Source organism: Cataglyphis hispanica, chromosome 11 (genome assembly GCF_021464435.1).
Source record: "Cataglyphis hispanica isolate Lineage 1 chromosome 11, ULB_Chis1_1.0, whole genome shotgun sequence".
NCBI lineage: Eukaryota > Metazoa > Arthropoda > Insecta > Hymenoptera > Formicidae > Cataglyphis > Cataglyphis hispanica.
This window is the reverse complement of record NC_065964.1, coordinates 2675873-2700857: the sequence shown is the minus strand read 5'-3', so window position 1 is coordinate 2700857 and position 24985 is coordinate 2675873. Positions and strand designations below refer to the sequence as shown.

Here is a 24985-nt window from a genome sequence, read left to right as displayed (position 1 = left end):
TAAAAACACGAAACATTAAATAATAAAACGATATATATATTCAATTACAAAATATTACAAAAATACGCATGATTCGAATGATAATCTTTTGTTATTCAGGCGCTGCTGGTAGTTGCATCAAAAAGTTCTCTACTATGCCCTTCCTATTCTGCAATTTGAACAACGTATGCGATTACGCCAATCGTAACGACTATAGCTACTGGCTTAGCACAACAGAGCCTATGCCAATGATGATGACGCCAATACCGGCACCGGAAATTGGTAGATACATATCGAGATGCTCCGTATGCGAAGCACCGACCAGAGTAATGGCTGTCCACAGTCAATCCATGTCGATACCCCAGTGTCCGGGTGGCTGGAGGGAAATCTGGGTCGGATACAGTTTCCTCATGGTAAGAAATGAAGCTCAGACTATATTTCAAGATAAACTTTATCTAAACTTATCTTCTTAAATTGAATCATTATAATAAATATAACAAATAATATATGCACGAGTATATATACATCAAATTATTTCTTTCTCAAGATTCATCTATTGAATCACACATATATCTAGTCAAACTAATTTTTTAATAGAATTCCTTAGCAGAAACTATGATTATACGATTTCTTGCTTTTCAATATAGCACAGAGATGCAGGCGCGGACGGCGGTGGTCAATCCTTAGTCTCACCAGGATCCTGTTTGGAAGAATTCCGCGTCAGACCATTCATCGAATGCCGCGGCCTCGGTACCTGTAATTATTTCGCCACCGCAACGTCATATTGGCTGGCGACCATCCACGATGACGAGATGTTCCGCAAACCGCTGCAACAGACGCTCAAGGCCGACCATACATCCCGAGTGAGCCGCTGCGCCGTGTGCATCCGCCAACGCGTCAGCGAAGATTCTTACGGCAGGACGACGGTCCTGAAACCTTTCACGTCAAACAACGAACGGGCTCCCAACAACGTTTACTATCCGCCGGCACCACCGCCCCGTTATCCGCCCGATTATCAGCCCTCGCCGTCGCCATCCAATCGTGAAAGGCATCCCAATCACAGACGCGGTCCACCCTATCACTACCGTAGGAGAGGTCGCGTGCGCGGCAGGCACGGTGACCGACCGATAGAATCGTCCGACAATCTATAGATCGGCAACACGAGCTGCACACACGCACGCATCAAGAACAAATAACAACAGCAGTGACGTGCAAGGGCATAGCGAGCCTATGTATATAAAGAAGCAAGAGAAACTTTTTTTTTTATATTAGTTAAGTTATACTCCGGGCCGGGTGCTTTAGCTCGTAAACCTTAAACCGAGTATAAAGATGCGGATAACGCGTATAAATATCCAGGAACCAGTAGTGAATAGTTCAAGATAAACCAGGCGACACGCACGAGTCTGGAAAATATAAAGAACCTTTTCTTATATCTTTCGGTCTATTTAGAAAAAAAAATCGTGTCAGTATAAATTTTAGTTAAAGATCATTGAAGTACAGAATAAATTTTATATATTTCTTTCAGTGTTATCGGTGTACATTCCCGGAAATTATAACAATTATATGGGAAGCTTTATTTTTAAAACTCTTGTTGGAACTAAGATCTGGACCACTTATCTCAAAACATCCTTATCTTGGACTCTGCTCTCGCTCTTGGGAATTTGTCAGTGTTACTCGTTCTTATCCTGTGTGCAAGGTTCATGCACCTAGTCTTTTCCTGCCCGATAAAAAACGCCGCCGGCTGCCGTGAAGCCATATAACTGCCTTTATGCCAAATAGAAAAAAAAATCCGTCGCGTCCGGCCACCGCAAACTGCCAATAACATCACGCTCGCCGACGTGATTTACGTGATTACAAAATATAATTAAATTAACGTTATCTGTACGTTGTGTATCGCTATCGTAACTATTATCTTATATATTGCATTGAATAAAGATCTTTTTGTATAATCTAACCGATGTTTTTCTGGAATATCTATATATCGCTCCTTTTTATAAAAATATCAATATATTATAAATGCCATATACTGTAAAAATAAATAATAAATTAAATGATGACAAATTAATCAAATATTGCTATAAATATTTCCCGAATTATCAATTTGTAACTTGAAATTTTGTCTGCTTGATGAGAAAAGTAAAAAAGAAATTGAGCTTTTTTACTTGTCATACTTCTCTTCATTAACGAGATAAAATGCGAGATAATCATTTAAAAAACATAAAACAATGATATTATGTAAAATAAATAAACAATCTAAAATAAATAAATCCCAATTTTTTAATAAAATTAAGTCCTGTACTTTTCGATGAGTAAAAAAAATAATACTTTTTTTTAGACTATCTGCAATCTCTAAAATATCACAGTGAATATTTTCAGCAGGTTTGAAAGCAACATAAATGAAGATAAATAGAGGAAAGGAGGGAATATTTCGAATGTTCGCAAAAGCTATTAAAAAGAACCAACTGAAAAGAAGCAAGAGCGTTGAAATTATTTGACAGTTTAATAAAAGGCGAACGGGCCTTTCAGGACACGCGAAGTTCACATACAAGCTCATCGTACGAAATGAACGTACACGGTGAGAGAGATCGCGATATTATATTTATATTTATATTTATAAAATTATTCATCATTAGAAAGCACATATGATCTATCTATATGACGTAATTTGCTACGCACACCCGCGTACGAGCGTGCCTACGAACAACGCACGCATCCACACACACACACACACGCACACACACATATTACACGCACCCACACACATACACACTACGCGCGTAAATCACTATGACGTTCTATCTCGCGCACACTGACATAAGCACGCACACGCGCGGACATACACAAACATGTACGTGCATACTAATCTCGTAATCTTTTTCCTCTGCCTTTCTCACGCTCTTACTATTATTTATTCTTTCTCCTTTTTTTCCTTTCTCTCTCTCTCTCTCTCTCTCTCTCTCTCTCTCTCTATCTCTCTCCATTCTTTCTCTCATACGCATAATATACGTATCCACGTTTACAGGCGAGTACATGCCTATGTATGTACGTGTACATATTCAGAGTACCTCACGGATGTGTTTTTTTTACGGAGATTACAACTTTGTAACTGCTTTTATAATTGGAAGAAAAAGCAACAGGGGACGAGCAGGCCAAATATTAATGTCATCACAGTATCAACATCATCGTTATCATTACCATCATCATATGTCGTTTTTTTTCGTGCCATGGACAACAAAACATTGATTCATGCTGTACAAAATATCAAAAGGCAACGAAAGCAACAACAACGAGCGCGAACAAAGCTCTCTTTCATTTCTCATTACGTATATTTCAAAAAGTGTCCCAATACTACGGAACTAATTATTATAAATAATTCGAAACTCAAACACACGAATCCCTTTTCCTTTCGCGGAGAAAACTTTCAAAATTTAAAAAAAAAACAAGAGACGGACGCATAACGATATAAATATAATATACACGCCAAATAACGCTAATAATTGCCACACATACGTCCGTCGAAATCACATTTGGAAATCACGGCCGAAACGAAACGGAAAAGAGAAACGTTTCTCCATTATATCCATCATATTCGTGTATCAAGACAAATTTTCGTTGCAAAAAAAAAAGAAAAATAAAAATAAAATAAAATAAGAATCGTCGACGTTTCTCGTTCTACTCGCGTATCTATTCGCGGGTCCATCGTCACACACATTCAAAAACCTCTAGTAGCTATTTCTTCCAATTTTTAATAGGTGTGGTGTGAACTTCCTGGAAAAATAAGACACTTGCGTGAGATTTCTTTCATATGTATGTATACACGCGTATACGCACATACACACGCGTAGCGTCGTATGCGTATACACGTGTAGGTGTCAATTAGAAGATTTCTTTTTTTTCTCTCTCTCATTTATATAACAACAGATGTGTGTGTGTCGTTTAGAAGTAATTTAGTGTGCATCTAAGACCCAAAAGAGAATTATTACCGAGCTATGCAAAATAGAAGATCGATTTCCTCTTTTCTTTCTTTCTTTCTTTCTTCGTCTCGCATGTATAGATATATAAATATACGTCAATTTATATATCGATTATATATAAATAATATCCGCTCCTATTATTTATATATAACGCGTACATAAACCCACTATACATATATATACATATACATTTATACAATATATATTTATATTTATATTTATATTTATATATAAAGGTACTCTTACTATTGAATAGAAATATGCATATTCCATGTGTTCAATAATATCAATATTGATATATAATAATAAAATAATAATATAATAATAATTATCCTTACTACTATATAATAATATAGTAATTGCAACAAGAATATTGGTAATAGTGATAATAATAATGTCGATAATAATAATAATAATAATAATAATAATAATAATAATAATAATAATAATAATAATAATAATAATAATAATATAATAATAAAATAAAATAAAATAATTATATAATAGTTATTAATATAATAATAATTATAATCATATTTTAACACAACAACAAGTTTCTTTGTCACATTTTGGTTGCAGATTTTCTTACAATCACACAAATATATTATTCATAAATGTAATAGTCGAAAGGATGTTAAATTAAGGAAAATACGTGAATAGAGTGCTCTATTTCTTTCTTTCCTCTCTGTGTAGAATAATTAAATCCTATAAATAGTATATCTCTCTATCTTCAACAGCCAGTGGTATAGTAAAGTATACCTTTTTTTTGAGGTACCTATATATAGTTTCCTCTCCCCGTTTTCCGCCCATGTTGATATACCAAATACAATACTGACGGAGAACATGACATTCACACACGCACCCGCACACATATACATACACATACACACAACTATCGACAGGTAAAATGCGGATGTGGGCTTATCGTCCGTATGCCTGCGATCGTCCTAGCGTATATCTCAGTATACGATACAAAGGTATATCTTCATTCGTTTTTAAATCGGGATGAGAGTTCGACGAGAGAGAAAGATTCTTTTCAAAAAAACAACAATCGAAAAAAAGAAGAAAGAAACGTCGCGAATCAATTCTTTTCGTGTCGCGATATGTCGTGCGATCTCGGTTATTCCCTGGTGACACACGTATTCTCATCCCTACACAGGAAATCTTTACACAGCCAAACAAAAACTTGAAAATTTTTGGTCCTTCGAGTTCGAAAAGCAAAAGGAAAGGGAAAAAGTCCCGCTGTTCCCTCCCTTTTTTGTCTATCTCTCTTTATACATCTCTATCCATCTATCTCTAAATCTCCTTTTTATTTCTTCCTCTTTCTCTCTCTCGCTCGCTCGCTCGCTTCCTCTTTTTCCTCGGTTGATCGACGGGCAACATTCTAGAGAGCACCGCGCGCTAGTTTTGCATTGTATTTGGTGATACGTATATGAATACTGACTCCGTGTATGGCGTTACATATAATACAATAGTATCCATTACGTATATAAGAGTGTATATGCATCTTATAATTTTCTTTCTCTCATGCATTCTCTCTCTCTCTCTCTCTCTCTCCCTCCCTCTCGCTCTTTCTCTCGCATTCTCGCTCTCTTCCATGTTTTTACGTCCTACATCTCCGTTTCGATTTCCGCACACACTCAAACATATATTACATATAATCTTTTACTGCGTGACGGGATGGTGGCCTGCAGTCACTCGGACAATAGCTTCTGCAGCAACGACGACTTTGGATCACCTCGTGCCACCTCCTCCATAGTAGTCTGAAATCAAACGACTTCATGAGAATTACGTTCTTTTATTTTTATTTATTTTTTTCATGATATCAACGTGAATTTCAAAACCGAAATCAGATATTTCTGGTGATCGGAATCTATGAATTCGAGGATATATGTCTACAAGAAAATCAGTGAAGCTAAAAATTCAAAATAAAAGATCCATTAATCCGGAAATTTATTAAAATTATGGAAATACCATCAATATCAAATGCAATAAATATCTGCAAATCCGAGATACTTGCAAAACAAAAGATTTATAGATCCAAAGAATAAGAAGTAAGAGATCTCTATAGCGAACAATATTCTCTGACAATCGGTTTGAAATCACTTTAATAGATAAACAATCTACCGCATTTTTTTTCTTATTATACAGAATATCGAACATTGATATCTTCAAGTATGTAGTTTTTCACATCCGCGTATACTTTTATAGAATAACTGTTTAAATTTTCGTAAAAAAATTACTCAATAATAATAGCCATATCAGTATTCAAATGCATGGATTATTTCAATAAGATTTAAATATATTCAAATAATGTTTCGTCCTGATACAAATTTAAAAAATAAAATCATATTCTCTGAAGTCACATAGCAACTACATTCAAAATCTCAATGCATGATAATGGCTACTGTGGCAGTAAAATTTTTTCATCGAAAAATGTTTCGTTAATTGGATATTTTCCATTCCATCACGAGTATAAATAAAAAATAAAACTTCATCTCTTTACAGAGCAGATATCCAGATAATTAACTTAACTTTTCAATTATATTTTATTGTACTTTTCATCTTTAATTAAATACAATAAAAAAAATTTTAATATTTTATTAATAAATATTTATTATATAATTATGCGTATATTAATAATAACTTGTACGATATTTTAATAATATTATATTTTAATATTTCTATATCTCAAATTTTTTAGCTCTAAAGAAACTTTTTAACTTTCTATTTTTATCATGTGAAAAATGCGATTGAAATATTCAGTATCATTTTGCATATAATTTACGCGAAAACTGTCGCTGTAGAATTTATTTTATAAGAAAATTATGTGAAAGCTATTTATCGAAAATCTATAGACATATAATTGTGTGTTTTAGACGAGTTTCTTCTTCAGATAATTTTATAATATATTTAAGATGTAGAATGTATACTTAAAGATTCATATAAATTCAAAATTAGATTCTTCCTATACACTACACCTCCTCTTTTTATAGCACTAGCGAGTCTCCTCATGCACAAACAATCGCTTTCGAAAAAAAAAAAAAAAATTAAGTACAACGCGCAGATATCTAGTTGGCTCACTGTGAAAAAGCATTACGATACTAGACGCACGTTATACAATGCAACAAATGGTAGTACGATTACTAATTACTCTGAATGAGCTGAAGCTTACAACACCATCACCCTATAGATACGAAAGGAAACATTTTACTTGGCACCAATTATATGAACGCTGAATACGGGAATGAATGCATAACATTCTGAAATCTTAAAATTAAAATTTAAAAAAAAAATATATATATATATATCAAAGAAAGATCAAAAATTCGAAAATGCGTCTTAAAAAGAACGTGAAAGAGAGAAATTGCCTTTGATAATTAAATTTCTTCTTTCTTTTAAATTTATACATATATATGTATATATAATATACTTGAATAAGATAGTATAATAATATAGATTATAAGAAATTTGAAATGAATTTAAATTAATTAAATAATTGTGTATATAAAAAAAGCAAAATTCTAAATTTCTCTAAAAATTCTTCTATCTCTAAATTTTTATTACAATGAACATTTTGTTTACGAAAAAATATCTCATGTTCACAAATTTATTTTCTAATCCAATATTGAAGTTTTCTATATAAAATTTCAACTAAATACTATTGTTTCTCATTTTTTTAATTTATGAGATTAAATTTTTTGGTATAATTAAACTTTAAATTAGAAATCTATTAAAGAGATTATTAAAAAGATATTCATTTAAAATTAATAGAGAATAAGTTTGATAACATTAACTATCTATTTCTAATTTCTATTCCAATATGTATGAAAAAAATGTGTTTTTCCCATATTTATTTATACTAATAAAAATAATAAAATTATAAATTTCTAATACATAGTAGTAGAGAGTAGAAAAAAACCTGAGTATTATGTGTAGAAGTACAATTAGTTTTTACGCAAAATGCAATTCGTGAACGCGCTACATTATGCAAAGGCAATTAATGTGTTTAGCTAATGCGCCTTAATGGAATACACCTCGAACAAAAGTCCACTTGGTGTGATGACAAAATCAGCTGGTTTAATATAGCTACGTAAAAGAAAACATAGCGTTTCTCATGGACGCAAAACACTGAGTGTAAAACTTCAAAATGTTCATCAATTTACTCTTGATTACTATGTTTGTAAAAAAAATGCCATATTATTTAATAGAATAAATAAAATTTTTATTTCTGAAAAAATTAAATATTTTCATTTTTATCTACATTAAAATATTGTTTCAAAAAAGTTTCTAAAAAAGATTACATAACATTTCAATTTATGTATGAAAATAAACTTTAAAAATTGTTATAATTTAATATAAATATTTCACATAATTTTTAATTTTAGAAGTCTATGAAATAATTGAAAAACTCGATAAAATAATTGAAAATTCATGTTTGACAAAAATTGCGCAATATTCATGCTATAAAAAATATATATTTCTTTCTTTCCATTTATTTCTTTCTTTACCTAATTAAAAATATAAAAAATAAAAATAAATTTACTAAAATGTACTTTAATATTGCATATAAAATATCTTCTTAAATTCCACATGATTTAAAAATTTTTAAAGATATTTTCTCTTTTTTAAGCTTCAATATAAAAGAGTAGTAAAATAAAAATTAGAATAGAAAAGAAAAGTAAGAATAAATTCTATCAACTCTAAAGCCAATCCCTAATGAATTAGAAATTCCTAAAACTTTTCCAAATAAAATCTATCAATTCTTCTTAACTCAAATAAATTTTCAGCCCAAATTTTAGTTCTACTTTGGCATACAAAAAAAAATTAAGTCTTCTACTATACCATTACAAAAACCTCGAGAGAATATCGTTACTTTCAAAAGTAACAATTTTTAATGCCAATATATAGTCATCAAATAATGACTTGCACATGCATATATAAAGAGAGCGCTAAAATATAAATTAAAAAAAAAATAAATAAATAAATAAATAAATATAATTCCCTACATAAGTTTTACGCTCAGTGCGCATAATATAGAGAGAGATCATTAAACATGTTTCGTGCACAATCAGTTCTGAAGCCAAGCGTATAGAGGGTAGACATAGCATAACAAAATCAAAAGAAAAAAAAAATATGTAAAAGTAATTATATTGTCGGAATGTGGGGTTCTTACCCTGGAGGACGAGGGGGCACTTCCGGCGCTCCCAATGGCCCAGCTCTTGGCGGGGCCATCGCTAACCACAGCCTCACCTAGTTGGGACATTGTAACAGTAGATGTTACCAAAATCTTTGTAGAACAAGATATTATGCCTCTTCTTAATAAGAAGCGAGAGATTACGCATAATGAATCACAGGAACGCACGTGCTGATTACACGTGTCTCAATCTATACATTGATATGGATGATGTATGATTTCTCGATCGAGGCCTCGCTTTTGCCTCCCGTGAAAGATTTATCGAAAGGTCGAGAGTCGCCAACATTAGATTATCGTGCTAAAATCTATTAATATTTGCCAGTCTGCTTTGCGTATTCGGAATAAAAATTTTGGAGAATTTCGAGATCTGCTCGACAAATTTTTTCCTCATATATTTGTATTATTATTTCACATCTGCATTAAAAGCATCTTTGCAACAAGAAATCATTGCTAAAGCTCAATACAGAAGCAATTCTTTTAAAATTCACTTTTATATTTCAAGTATATGAAAAAGAAAATTTTAATTCAAAAGATAATTTTTTTTTTTTGCATTTAGAATCACCCTGAAAGAGCTCATAAGGATTTTGTTACGTATATTTGAAATTTCTATAATATAAGATATGAAATCTGAGGAAGATGCGTTGTATAAGTGTAATTAGTTGTAATAACCGCGTGCGATAACAGATCTAGAAAATGTGTGCGTGATCTACAAGGGGAAAAACTATACACAACTGCCTGTAATACTTTTTCACAGTATTCACCCGTGAAATTCACGTCTCATATACGAGAAAATCAGGACTGCGGAATTACAATAAATATTGGAATTGTGAGAGATTGCGATTCGATAAGATTCAAGGAGAAAAAAAGAGTTAATATTTTTCTATAGAAATGCAGAGGGAACTTATTAAATTTATAATCGTAATTTTTAATTTCGTATTTCGTGTACGCTTAAAGTTTAAAGCGTACTACGAAATCTCACATTTTGCAAATAAATGATTGATAAGTATCTCATATTTATAATATTTTCAACGCGAAAGTATAATTCTTACTATCTATATGAATATAATTTGTAATAATTATAATATAACTTGCTATTTATAATTATTTACAAATTAAATTTGTCTGTATATCTCTATGAAAAGCGCGATAATCTGGTAACAGGCAAGACTTTATAAATACTCTTATTCTAATTCCAGAAATGCGTAATTGTCATCGCGTATAAGAAGAAAAAAAATGTAAAATTAAATATAAAATTTAAATATTATAAAAAAATTAATTTTTCAAATCCCCAATTCTTTATGAACTTTCATCAATCAAAGAAGTTTAACTGTATAGCTAATCATTTCATCATTTCTATGTGACATTGAAGTAATTTAAATTACGGAATGTGGACGTATATATACGGATGTATATAATACACACATACCTGCAGAAGACATCTCAAACGTCAGACCAAGTGCATCAAAATCGTCCTGAGAAACTTGACCAGAAGGTTGTAGATTGTTGGGCACTCTCTGCTGCTGCTGCTGCTGCTGCTGTTGCGTTCGCGAACCGACAATTCTTGCCCGTATTTCTTGCCGCACAAATTCCGAGGTGACATTACCTGAGACAATAAAAATAATTTCTATAAGTCGTCATTGCAATAGCATGTCGTATTTCTCTTTGTACATCGCAGTTTTCAATTTATATCTGTATTGCCTATGATCTTATCAACATATATTAATTGAAAATGATTACATTATGAATTTACGAAATTTTACTCAACTATTGTCTCTCTCTCACAATAAATAAAGATTATATTTATTAAAATTCTACGACGATATCTCGGAATATATAAAGATAATAAATACATTTTATATGTGATAAATTTAATTCGATTAAAACTAGAGATAATTTCATTTGTCGTTCAACAAAATATTAAAAAAAAATTCCTACATCGTGTACTTTCTCAGACAAGTTTTTTCCCATTCATATCTTGCTCTCATTGTCGAAAGCAGACATTTCTCTAGAAAACAAAAAGTGAAAATTTTTGCTACCAATAACGAACTTGTTATTAAAAATAATTATCTCACATGCTTTCAGGATTCTGATTACCGTGCGTTGGCTTTTATTAGCTCAATTTTTCTCTATTTTCTATATTGCATATTACAGAGTCATTATTTTTTCTTTGTAAATAATATACTATTTTCTTTGCTTCTGTAATTAAGAGAAAGTGCACGATGTATCTCCCCAGGCCATTCTATGTACTAGATATAAAAAATTGCATATGACGAAATCCTTTACAAGACAAGTGGTGCATACATTATGATAGAGATCGATGAGGAGGGACTGATGCGCAAAATATAAAAATATTAATCACGTAAGCTCGATGCACTGTACATAAAAAGGCTTCGTCGTGTTAGTAAATGTTTCCACAGCGCGTAGAAATAAGCGGTGCTTGAATTCATCTTTTTACATTGAAATGTTATATTACACAGATGAACACAACACGTGTGTGACAATGAGAGAATGGTGATCAAGATGGAGTAAATCCGACATCACATTTTGCCGCTTAAATTATTTGCCTGCGCCTCGCAAGAAAGATACATGAAAAATACTGTTGCTCTTTTCCTTCCACATTCCTGAAAATACTTTAATAGCGTCAGTGTCATTAAAATCCTAATGCAAGCTTATACTACTTTTTAAATTTATAAATACGCTTTGCACACTACAAAAATATTACAGTCGAACTCTTCTAATATCAATCCGTCTCTTTATTCTCGATAAATAAAACGTATAGCGAATTTCTTTTCTCGCGCTGCTCTTCAATTACTTTGCCATTTGATTAGCGTGCATAAAATAAAAATAACTAATGAAATTACGGATGAGCACGATAGTTAGCTCAGTTTCAAAAATTGAGATCAGGAGAGAATTTCTCTATAGAGATTCCTCTGTAGAGAATTTGTCTGCTCATAGTAAGAATAGACCGAGCGAATCCCATGGTGTCAACAATGGTGACAAAACTCAGGTAAAAAAAGAAAAACGAGAAAACAATACTCTTTCTTCGTCACAGTAAATGCTTAACAGTTCTGGGCATCCGTATTCCATTATATTAGAAAGAGACGAATATACTACCACTATTTTTCTTCTTTTTTTTTTAGATTTTTTCCTTGTTACATTTCAAGCTTCACGCTTTTCCCGTCTATTCTTATTATATTTATCGTCTCTGTGAGTTGAGATTAGGAGAGTTCGACTATAGAAAATTTGCTCGATGCCGATGAGTCAAGATTAAAAGACTACATATATCTCCTAATAATTATCACAATATAATACAGAGAATATAATATTCCGCGCGTGTTGGAAACTTTGATATCGTTAAAGCAAAGTCTGTGATTATATACGATGATACGTGAATGATAATGACATTAGCAATGTTCGATTATTGACGTTATCATATTCACACATAATTCAGGCATTATTTTCGCCATTTTTATGCAATCAAAGAATTAAGGAAATAATATGAATGCGGTGAATTTTCTCAAATAGCAAAAGTTACAATTTTGTATAACACAAAATTCATATGATATAAAAATCACGCGCGTACGTTTACGTCGATGTCGGCTCATTTAAAATTTGCTCAATCTCAGTGCAACGTAATTGATATAAGAAATCTGGTAAACCTTTACATTAATTTAGTTAAACCTCCTCCTCATGATCTAAAACCTTTAACAAATAAAAACATGAAGGGGGAGACTACATTAATGTAAAGGTTTAGAATTTTAGAGGTATTTATATTTTTTCTAATATATCACATCTATCTATGTCAATCTATATTTCTAATATTAAGGGAAGTGCAAATACATAGCTCGCTTAATCTGATTGTGTCCGTGTACATGTTGCAGTGTGTATTGATATAAATAATTTTTTCCGAAGAGAAGGTATGTCATGAAAATATGATGAGCATTCAACATTATGATTATAACATTTGATGGACAATTGCAAGTATAAAGAAAGCATCACATGCAACATTTAACACACAATCCTATATTTATGGAAAATGCTAGATCAAATGCATAAAAGTGTGATTTCTTCAAATAACCAAGATAATATATGATAACCATGATATATATGATAACCAAATAACATATGAATTTAACGATTTGTACTTAATAAGTATTATGTGACCCAATATATATATTTTATTTTATATATTTTTTCTAATTATAAAAATATATTTATAAATTTTTTTCATGCGCACAGCGCATTGAGATAATCAATCGGGTTCACGAAAAAAAGTATAATTTACTTTATTAAGACATACAACTTTATTAAAAAATACAATATAAACTTAATAAATAATAATTCTTGAAAGGACTTTGATTTAGAACATTATTGGGCACATGGCGTTTTCAGGAAAGGATTATTTAAGCACATTGAATGAATATCTGAATATGATATTGATATATATAAAAGATATATTATATAAAGTGAAAGTCAAAATATAGATATTGTAAAAAAAAAAGAAAGAGTGAAAATGGGAAGAGTGAATATGAAAGAGAATTATTTGTTTCCATGAGCCCAATTCATGCATTACATTTTTTGCCGCTTTGATCGCGTTGCCGTTTTCGCCGCGGTTGTTGGTGGCAGTGATATTGGGAATTAAGGTGCTGGTAAGGGTGATAATTATTATTTATTGACGAAGTAGCACAGGGTTGTGATAATGATAATGAAGTGTCACATGACATTAAAAAGTCATATGACTTACCACCCATTTGGTGATTGACAGGATTACCGGGAGGCAGTGACCTGGCATCCTGCGCCTCCCCGCCAGACGGATAGAGCGGGACTGACGAGCGATCGTAACAGAACTGACTGTTCTGCATGTCTGCCGTGTTGAGAGTGTTGGCGTTGTGTTGTTGGTATAGCAATTGATTATGTTGTTGACTGGAGAAGTGTTGTGTATTGCTGTGTTGACTGTGAGTAGGTGTTGCCGGGCAAGCCGAGTGTGAATGACTAGGTGAAAGAAGCGGTTCCTTACTTATTCCGCCGTAGTGCCGAGGCGAGCCAATTCCACCTGTAACATCAATCGTGTATAGCCCGGGTTGTCCTTGGCCAGCTTTAACAAATAACGCTTCTATTTCGCTTTCATATATCATGCCAAAGTTCGCTGTCAATAATCACGCACATAATATCGAGATCGAGAAATCTATACGTTAAATAAATAAATTAATTAAAACAGCACGCACCGACTTTGAATAATGTACCTCCGGAAAGCGAATCCCGGTTCTGCCAGCTGAAAGCTACAAGCAAGTACGCTAAATAAATAAAACTTTCAAGTGTCTTTGACTTGCGTATAAATCTTTCAATTTATCTGACGATCTATTTTTATTAGACATTTCTGGCAAAAAATTGCAAGTAAATACTATATATAAACAAATACTATATATAAACAAAATAGCTTTTTATAATTAGATGCGATTGAAGATATCAAAAATGCCTTTGCAATAGATATTTTTCAGCATTTTATAATAAATTAAAAGATCTCTTTGTTTTCTTTAAATAAAGTCATATATAAAACAAAAAATTGACCGATTAACATTATCATATGTAATCGTAAATATCAACCTAAAAATAATTATTTTACGAATTAGTCTTATTCAATTTTGAATATAATTTTAAACTCCTCGTATCTATTATTATTTTAAAATATTAAAATCATTTTAAAACGAGAAATTGTGTTAAATCTAAATTATGCGAATGATAAAAAATAAATTTATGTAATCTTTGAGATACAATAAATAAGAAAATTAAAGATAATAAGAGATAACAAAGCGTCGCAATTATTTCTAGTAACACACCATGAGCCAATCATATTCAAAGATTGTCAATCATAGATTATGCAAAAGATTTGCTACATTACTCAGTTACGATATCCTTTCATTTTATAGAGGATTCGTATAACACAATATCACACAATTCTATTTACAGAAAAACATCGAGAGATATACAGGCACAAAAGAATACTAATAAATCTATGCGCATATCCGTCTAATCTACATATGGCGCTTCCACAATGTTTAAGAGATTAAACAAAGTTAATCTTAATTTGTACATACTTACCCATTTCAAAATCTTTTGTATATTTCGATCACATCTTCCATTGCGCGTATAATATTAAACTGCATACTTGCTTTGTACCATGAAAATCAATTCGATGATCTTCGATGTAAAAACTAGTATGTACGTATTAATCTATCTTTATTACTATCCGAAAACAAAGAAAATCAATTTTAACGACAAAATTAAACGAGTTAAAAATTGCATATTTACGTATTTTTCGTACAACAAATCTCCCGCTTATTAATAAGTGAGAAGAAACGATAATCACGCGCCACGACTTATATAACTATTATAATTAATATAACATTTCTGTTAATTCTATGTACAAGTCGATTTACCAATATTAAAAATTATACTTTAAACACAATTGAATAAAGAATATGATTAAAAATAACTACATAGAAATTTTCTTGAAATTTCCAGATTTCTCTCTTTAATTCATCAAATTCAGATGTATTCAAATTACTTAATAAATACAGTTAAAAATATATGTTGACATAGTAAATCGACTTTCCAACGACGCTTATAGCTAATCTTACAATTAAATGTATAAAATTCATCACATTATCTTTTCGCACATCGCGCGCGCACATGATATAAAATCCTTTTTCTGCCATTACATTGCATTCCTACTCAACAATATGTAAAATATATCATTTTCTATTGTTTGATAATCAAATATATCTCATTTTCTATTGTTTACTAACACCAGCATAGAGAAGATCCTAAATTCTGTATGTTCATTTGTAATATTATTCGATATGTCACTCTTGCAAATTCAAAATTAATCTTTCCTATATGGTTGTTAAACGAATTTCTTTCATCATAATCAACTCTTTTAATTATCTTCATTAGTAATAATCTTAATTATCTATTATCGCACGCCTAATAACTGGATCACTTTAAATCCAACGCAATCTATTAATATAAGAAACCGTATAAGAATACATACCTGGCAATTGAGTCGTAGCAGAAGGCGTAGACGTAGCTCGTTGCAGCCGATACTGAGCTGACGGGTTTGGTGCACCGGTTGTGGGACCTGGTGTAAATTGACTGGCCGTGGGGGACGTAGGTGGAGGAAACGTTTCGGTAGGAAACGGCGATTGCCGCGCGGACGCTGGCGTCCCCGGCGAGGGCATCGAACGCTGTTGCTGCTGCAGTTGTTGTTGCTGCTGCGGCCTCACCTGGTTCACGTTGAATAATCTCGGTGTGTTGCCGTAATTGCCCTGGCGCATATATTACAATTAAACGTACTAAAAATACTTGGAGATACGCAAGGATATTCCTAAAAAATAATGAAAATCAAAATAACGATACAACAAACTTGAACTAATCTTACGATAGTTCAAGCTCGTAATTTTTGCGCGTTACATTAACGCTTATCTGTAATATATTGTGTCTGATATTTATGTAGCGTAAAATCATTTGTATAAATATAAGTTTCAGTTTCTTTATTCATTTGTAGTTCTGTTCTTTGAATGAAACAGAAAATCAGCCAATTTTCAATTGGTTCTAATGAATATTTATAAAAGCAGTTGGTATACAAGTATACCTTTCTGTTCTTTCGTCGATCTGATAAAGCAATAATGTTTTCGCACTCACTTGTGTCACCCGTGGCGATAATGGTTGCGGGTGAGAGAACGGCAGTATACCGGCTGGAGAATGTGGCGAGAGTCTCGCCGGGGCGGACACTTGTTGCCCACTGTTGAAGTTGTTATTCACAATGGGACTGTAAAAGAATAAGTTCACATGCACATAGCATAGCAAAATTTTTATTTACAATTATGCGCGCGTACAAACGTTACGGAATACTTACTGTTGTGATATCGTTGACGGATGAGAGTACGAGTGAGCGAGTCGATGACCAGAAGGCATCTGGACGGATCCCCCATATCCTGGAGAGATTTGCGAATCTGGGACACTCGATCGCTGAATAAAAGAAAAAAAAATATCAGTAATTATACAGTAATTATTTTCGCATAATATACTGAATCTTTAATGCAAAGCGTGGCAATCGCAATATTTTCATCGGATATAATCTAATATATCTTACTTTTGTAATAAACTGCATACCTGCAACGATACATTTGGCGGTGCAACAGTATTGTTCAGAAGATTATCGATATTATGAATACTGCTATTGATTTGATCCGTCGCGGTAGCATTCGACGGGATAACCATCTGCTGTTGTTTTTGTTGTTGTAATAATCGTTGTTTCATTTGCTCTTGTTGATGTTGCTGCTGCTGGTGCAGAACGTTAAGCTTCGAACGTTGTTGGTGCAATTGCAATTGTTGTTGCGTGAATTGACTGGTCTGTCTAACGCCTGGCTGAGTGAACCTGATTCTAGGCTGTTGGTACATTGGAGGTGGCTGGTAACTGTGACTAGTTGTCACAGGCGTAGTGCCCAACTGAAATGAAATTCAACGATCCATCATTCCATGCGCAATATAAGATGAGACAAATAAATTGAGAAATATGTCTATACATTTAAAATGCAAAATAAACAAAAATAATGCAAAAAATTAATGGCTTAAATAGAATAAAAACTTACCGCAGTAGAATAGGCGGGGGGAGTACCAGGTATAGTTATGGTGGAAGACGTTGGATTCACGGCAGTCTCGCATAACATCAACGACTTCTGGATAGCATTAATTGCCATTTTCTCGTTCAGAACATTCTGGGGCGCTTCAATAAGAGGACTTAGGAGATTCGCTATCGGAGACGTATCTATTAAATAAAAAGTATAATAAAAGTATAATTATTTTCGCTGTCACATGTAATCTCAATTGCATTATGCTCCTTGCAGAAAGCTGATTATTGCAAAAGTGTTTGCTCAGAATTATTCAAATGTATTATTGCTTACAAATTGAATCATATTTCAAATAATAAAGCTGTCGAGCTATCAAAATCGAAAAGATCTTCGAAAGATCTTTAAATTTATTTAAGTAGCGTGACAGCGAAAGTTTACATATATATTTAAAATGTCCAATTTTAAATTTCAACAAATAATTCGTCGAAGCTTTATAAATAAATTATAAAAATTATTATACTATCACAAATATGAAAATATACACAAATACATATATGATAATAAAATAAATAATCAAAAGTTAAAAAACTGAATATTTAGCATTTCAATCGGTATTATAATTACCCGCGCTAGATTGATCCGGGACAAAATCTATCACTTGATCCAAAATTTCCGAAAGATCCGGATCAGATGCCGGATTATCCCAAGTAGTTGGATCGGTATTAGTCTGGTGGTATTCTCCGCTACCCGCAAATTCGGACTCGGTTGTTCCCATTTGGGGCCTTTGTTGCTGCAAAAAATTACATGTATTTAAAAAAATATTGTCTATACTCAGTCCAGTGAGAAAACATCCACGGATCGGACAAAAACTCGTCCGTTTCGGGCAGGATCTCCGCCCACGGAACACCTAGAAAGCTCCTCCCCCTCTCTACATCGCCATATTGCTTTCTTTTTTTTGTTCTCTGCCAATAGTGTTCAACAAAATCCTTCAAAACCTAAAATCCTCAATTTTCTAGGCTGAGATAATCTTAGATCCGAACGTGTTATATGTATACTGAATAGTGCACCACGCTCTACCCAATTTGTCCAGCTATGGAAAATCATGGATATTCTCTTGCTGGACGGAATATAAAATAATATTCACACACAGTAACTACGTCCTTCCTAATCGGGTTTAATAATATCCATAATTCTAAAGCTTTAGGTCCACAATGCTAGAACTCAGTGCGAGTTCTCACACCAAGAAACTAATAAATTATTATATCTATTAAGAGTGACAGAGTGCTCAATCATCATTTGCAATAATATATAGAATGAATATCTCTATTGCAATGAATATCTTTATTCGACACACAAAAATTTAATTATGGATTTTTAATTAATCTACAATTAAATATTTCATAGATTAAATTAAATCACACATACTTGACTTATATGACTGAGGTAGGTATTGGCTGATTGACGAGGTAGTTGTCTCGACTGACTTTGAAGAGAACGCGCCGACGTCGCCGTCGTCGTAATCGTGTTATTACCACCAACTTGCATACTGCCACCGGTCCAAGGCTGCTGTTGCTGCGGCTGTTGTTGTTGCTGCTGCTGCTGCTGATGCTGTTGTTGTTGCTGCTGTTGCTGTTGTTTTGCAGTTAAACGAGGCAGCTTGTCCTAAAAATTAATAAATATATATTATAAATAAATAAATATATATATATATATATATATATATATATATATATGTTTTGCCCAAAAAATAAAAAATACACTCGCACTTATAGCACGTAATAAACTAGTTGTCGATCATAGACACGTTAAGAAAACACTTAATAAAGTGGAAAAAAAATAAATATTCTTAAAGTAGAAAAGAAAAAAACTTTAGAAAACTAAGCCTTTTGTGAAAAGAGGCGGGTCTTTTTGTTTTTTAGTTTGACAATAGGGTGTTATAAATTTCTATGGAGATCTCTGAAAGATTCTATGAAGCCTTCTATGTAGTTAAATTAAAAGAAATAAAATCGATTCCACATTGCGCTCCCTTTTAATTTTTAATTCAGTTTGAGATATCACAGGATACGCGCAGTTTATACTTATTATGTTTATAATTACAATATTGAAATTTTCAATAATTCTGATTAATTCCATAACTTTTTATCAAAAATAATTAGAATCAATTAGTAAAAAGTTGACACAAATTATAATTTGAGGGTCTCTAAATAAAAGATAAGATCACTCTTTTCACAGTATAGATGATCCGGAGTAGTTATCAATTACACAAGAAAAGTGAAGATTAGTACACGTGTTCTCTTTTCGTTAATCTTAGAAATTAATCGCAAATTGGCCGAAAATTCTAATTTAAATTATTTATTATCAAATATTTTATTATGAGATTACCTGTGGTGTTGCTGATATTATAGACGCGGGCAGCTTCGTTGGTACGTTCGTTGTTTGCGGCGGCTGTTTCGCTAATAAAGATGCCAGCATCTTATTCTTCTCCCACAGTTTGCTCGTCGCGTTACTCGAGGAGCCCGTTCCTGAAGAAGATACTTGATGCGAGCCGTCCACGGGTCGTTTCACAGCCACATTCAAATCGCCATCCTCTCCTGGTCTCTTCTGGCCTACCTGAGTCGAACTACCAAGAGCCACATGATCACTTGATTGCGATGGCGACGGCGTGGTATTCCGAAATCCAAGACTCCGTAAGAGAGAATCGTCCTCCCGATTCTACAATACACGAAATATTCTTTCTTACATTTCTTAGTTTTTAATTCCTTAATTCCTAGATCTAGTTTTCCCAGTTCTTTATTTCTATCACTCCTAGCTTGAATTCTATCCTCACCTTCTCCAATAGTTATAACATTAGAGAAGAAAAATTTTAGATTATGCTGAGTCTCGAACTTAGTATCTTCTATTAGCTCGTCATCCTCTATATATATAATATAACTTTTCGCCATATATATATATATATATATATATATATATATATATATATATATATATATAAAACTTTTCTACCAATTCTGGTTTGACCTTAAAACTTCCAAAAAAAAGAATAAAAAAAAGAATAAAAAAAAACAAAAAATAAACATTATGGAAAATTGTTATATATATTAATGTAAAAAACTGTTTTAAAAAATAATGTTATTTTAATCTGTACAAAAGTTATTTCAGTTAAAAATTACCGGAAAAAATTTACGCGTAAAATAATTATTTTAATTTCCTACAAAAATAATAATATAAAGAATTGCGGCAATTAAAAATAAAAACTTATGCCAAATTATTCTTTTTCTTATATATAAATAGAATCATTTTAATTAAAAAGCTATTGTACAGAATATTTATTTCAATTTTTTACAAAATAATAATATTACAAATTGAAAATTTATCCAAAAATTAAAAATTAGAAATTAATACAAAAAATACAAGAAATTAAAAAATTTTTAATTAAAAAAACGACGCTGCTAGGCTGAAGAATATATTAAAATTGGCAATAAAGCATACTTGTTGTTCTTGTAACTTTCTCTCTTCGTCTGGGTCTTTCATCAGTTGCTGCAGAAGCTCATTTCTTTTCTTCACTCCAGGACGTGTCTCATCATCCTCGTCATCATTTTTTTCGTTTAGTAACTTAAAATGCAAAAAAGAGAAAATAATAAAGTGATGGGGATTGAAAACAAATATGTATGAACCGTTATTTTTTCGTAAAAAGATATATATAACTAAAAAAATAATTGCAATCGGCAATCTAAAGTTTAATTTAAAATAGATTTAGCGATAAATTTTATTTAGGATTCTCGATTTTTCTATAAGTAATCAATCGAATATAATTGATAGCGATACAAAATAAAATAGTAAACAAAACATAGTTGTCAATTCTATATTAAATTTTTATTGTTTATAGTTATTAATGTCGTCATAATTATCAAAACCATTAAATTACCTGCAATAGCATATTATTTCCGAGCGATGACTTGGAGTGCTCCATACTAGATTTTGACATGTTGCTAGGACTCGTGCGCACTTTATGTTCCGAATGATAGTCGTCTTCGTCCTGCTGGTTCAACAGAATCTTTAGTATTCTGTGCTTGTTCTGATTATCCGAATCATTATTCGTATTATCTTGGCTGTCTTCGCTGGCACTCGGCCCCTTGGTCAACAAGTTTCGCAGCCTACCAGACTCAGTGGATATGGTATTCTGAGTCTCGACAGCGCTGCTAGTCCTCGCCGTCGCGTTATCCATGGTACCGCCGCCACTGTTACTAGTAGGACATCCGCTCTTGCTACTCTCTTCCGTTCTCTTGATGGTCGTCGTAGCGGTGTTACTTCCGATGCCACTAACATTGCCGCCATTAGTGTTGATACTGCTGGCGACATTGCTACTCAACGTAGATGTCTGTGTAGTCTCTTGAAGAGGACTAAAGGGGAACGAATTACTGAAGGTGTGAGTAGCGCTGACCGTCGGACTGAACGATCGTAGAGGACTACAGTGAGATGCCACTGCTGCCGAGTTCGAAAAAGTTCCCTGTGAACTCGGTGATGTCGGTGCCGGCTGGGAAGATGGTCGTGAGTTCGGTGGCCCACTCGTTCTCGATTCTGGCCTATCCACCCACCCAGCACTACTATCCAAATCCCAAGGTGTGGAACTAGGGAAAAGTTCGAATTCCAGGTCCATGTTTCCCGAAAAGTGATTGAACGGGTTGGCGCTCGACGTGCTTAGCGACGTCAGAGGGTTGCATGAATCACTGCCACTACCGCTACCACCGCCGCCGGTACTCCCCGTGTTAAAGGCGATTGAGTTCGACGATGTGGCGGCATGCGACACCGCCATACCACGAGCACTGATACCACTCACTTGACCGTTCGACAGATGCGCGACGGGCATCAGCGGACCACCCACGTTATTGTTATTGTTACCGTTATTATTATTACTATTTGCACAACGGTTACTAGGGTGTCCTGAGCACATTTTGTTGTTGGAAAGCTGACCACTCTCGATAGACATTAAGTCATTATCCCTATTATAAACAATAAATCAACACATTTATTTATTAGTTAGATTCACATCTTCTTTTTAATCTAAAATTAGTTGTAATTTATTTAAATTGCAATTGAGATGTTTTGCATCAGCTTAATCATCTCTCTTCATCGACATTCAATGACTACATATTATTCTATGATTTCAAAAGAGAGAATAAAAAATAATAAAAGAATTTTTTTTACGTATATATTACAACCAGTTTTGCTTAAAAGTGTTATAAAATAAAACTATTATATATAATAATCAAAAATATATTTTAGGTTATTAAAATATATTTTAAACATTTTATATATATAAAATTTAATTAGTTTACTGTAAAAATGGCAGGTCTCACAAAATTCTCCATGCTCAAAAGAAAAAAGAATAATTAAGCTGTTGTTTTTTTTAAGATATCAAGATATAGTCAAATAACATTCTCTTTTGACTTCAATGTACTTTTCAATCATTCATTTCATTGGATAATCATTTATCAAGTTATCAGAAAATAAGATAAGTGTATAATATCACGTTTATAATGTTGCATTAAAACTAAGTATTGAGAGCAGTGTACTTACCCAAGGATGGAACTAGTAGCCATCATGAAATCGTTTTCGAGCACATTCATCACACTTGCTTTGAAAAATTTTGACTTTGTTTGAATCTTAAGAAACTTATCAGGACTAACGCGCAGTCGGTATACATCGCTCGTGTTTTCACCGAGTTGAAGCGTATCACTCAAATGTTTCGTGAGCGTACTGAGATCATGAGGGTGGCACAAATCCTTAATCGTTGTGCCTATCAGGTCCTGCAATAAAAACATATCCGTGAATATCTCTCAAGCAATTCTGCAATACATAAATAATTATATTATATACATAAATAATTATAGTATTATCCTTGTTAGAAATATAAATTGAAGTATCTTATCTCAATTTCAAAAACAATTTTAAGTTTTGAAATCAAACTTTAATTAACTTCAATCAACTATTTTCTCAACTTGAATATATGATTTAAAATTAATAATTCCAAAATATCTTCTTTTTCAGCGTAAGAAAAGATATATTATCTTTCAGCATAAATATGCATAAAATAAGAATTATATAAAAAAAAATTACCTAAAAGATGTTGGAAAATATATTGTTAAATTGTCATTATCAATCATATTTAATCTTCTTCTAGTTGAATTAAGTAATAGATAAACAAATGTAATTAATTTTATACTCTAGCGAAAGAAAGATAATAAGAGCTTCCACGTAAAATATAAAATATTAAAAATTATTAAATATATTAAATAAATTTCAAAGAAAACTTTTATATATTTTTTTAATTTTGTATTATCCACACACACAAATTAAAACAAGAAAATTATATCATCCAGAATATAATTCTGTAAAGAAATATTTTATCTGTTTTATATAATAGCGCCCAATTATTATTGAATTGGTGTATCCAGAATGAACGTGATCAAGATATACGACGTGGCTGTACACACCCTTACCTTGCTTAGGTACTTGGAGTAAACGGGGGATAACCAACTGACGTCAACCGCGATAATCTTCCCAGTGGTATCTAATTTGACGGTGAATTGTTCAACGGGAGGTGGACCAATGGGCTTCTCGATTGGCGGTATTCTACGCGCTACGCACATCACGCAAGGACCAATGTCTGACGACTCGGAGGACACATCACCGCTTTCTAGACGATCAGCGTTACTGGGCAGAAGAGCAGAACAGATTTGCATAGACTCGTACTTCGATACTCGCTGTTGCTTCTCTTCCATAGTCTCGTCCTTATCATCAGGAGGCTTCACCAAGAAGCGGCAATTGAAGGTGCGGTTCCTGGTCTGAGGTTGCGGCTCGCTGGTCCAGCCTGCAATATATATAATAACTTGAATATGTCGTTTTTCTAAAGAATTGAAAGAATTAAATCGAATTAATCTATATTACAATTAATTAAAAATCAATCTAATTTTATGTGATTAATGCAAGATATTTTTACGAGATTAAATTTGAAAATCAAATTAAAAAATTATTAAATCTATTTATAATCTAGTTAAAGTCTGAAAAAATTAGAATATTTTTAAAAATTCAAATAAATCTTGTTTTTTTCGATTAATTTCAATTAAATAAACTTTAAGAGAAAATAGCTAAATTTTTTAAAATTCTTTCTAAGAAAAGAAATGTCATCAAATTTCATCTAAACA

The 24985-nt window shown here is 32.4% G+C and overlaps 2 protein-coding genes across 12 annotated transcripts in view; one reads left to right on the top strand and one right to left on the bottom strand.

Moving 5' to 3' along the window:
• The window catches only part of LOC126852717 (collagen alpha-1(IV) chain), a 54636-nt gene extending 52703 nt beyond the window's left edge, over positions 1 to 1933 (top strand). Inside the window, exons 26-27 of the mRNA XM_050597786.1 lie at positions 100 to 392; positions 627 to 1933. Of these exons, the coding sequence (XP_050453743.1) occupies positions 100 to 392; positions 627 to 1130 (797 nt within the window). The 3' untranslated portion in view covers positions 1131 to 1933. The remainder of the gene's footprint in view (positions 1 to 99; positions 393 to 626) is intronic.
• A 629-nt stretch (positions 1934 to 2562) lies between these two features.
• Positions 2563 to 24985, bottom strand: part of LOC126852718 (nuclear receptor coactivator 2-like) — a 121873-nt gene continuing 99450 nt past the window's right edge. For 8 of the 11 annotated variants that reach the window (XM_050597798.1, XM_050597790.1, XM_050597787.1 and 5 more), the window contains 16 exons: positions 24281 to 24651; positions 23358 to 23587; positions 21706 to 22780; positions 21270 to 21392; positions 20163 to 20492; positions 19206 to 19442; positions 18405 to 18570; positions 17802 to 17977; positions 17323 to 17658; positions 17066 to 17178; positions 16852 to 16978; positions 16202 to 16475; positions 13895 to 14203; positions 10577 to 10753; positions 9130 to 9206; positions 2563 to 5716 (listed from right to left, as the gene is read on the bottom strand). In XM_050597798.1, the coding sequence (XP_050453755.1) occupies positions 5648 to 5716; positions 9130 to 9206; positions 10577 to 10753; positions 13895 to 14203; positions 16202 to 16475; positions 16852 to 16978; positions 17066 to 17178; positions 17323 to 17658; positions 17802 to 17977; positions 18405 to 18570; positions 19206 to 19442; positions 20163 to 20492; positions 21270 to 21392; positions 21706 to 22780; positions 23358 to 23587; positions 24281 to 24651 (4190 nt within the window). In that variant the 3' untranslated portion in view covers positions 2563 to 5647. The remainder of the gene's footprint in view (positions 5717 to 9129; positions 9207 to 10576; positions 10754 to 13894; positions 14204 to 16201; positions 16476 to 16851; positions 16979 to 17065; positions 17179 to 17322; positions 17659 to 17801; positions 17978 to 18404; positions 18571 to 19205; positions 19443 to 20162; positions 20493 to 21269; positions 21393 to 21705; positions 22781 to 23357; positions 23588 to 24280; positions 24652 to 24985) is intronic. The other 3 variants (XM_050597794.1, XM_050597797.1, XM_050597796.1) reach the window with 3 other exon arrangements.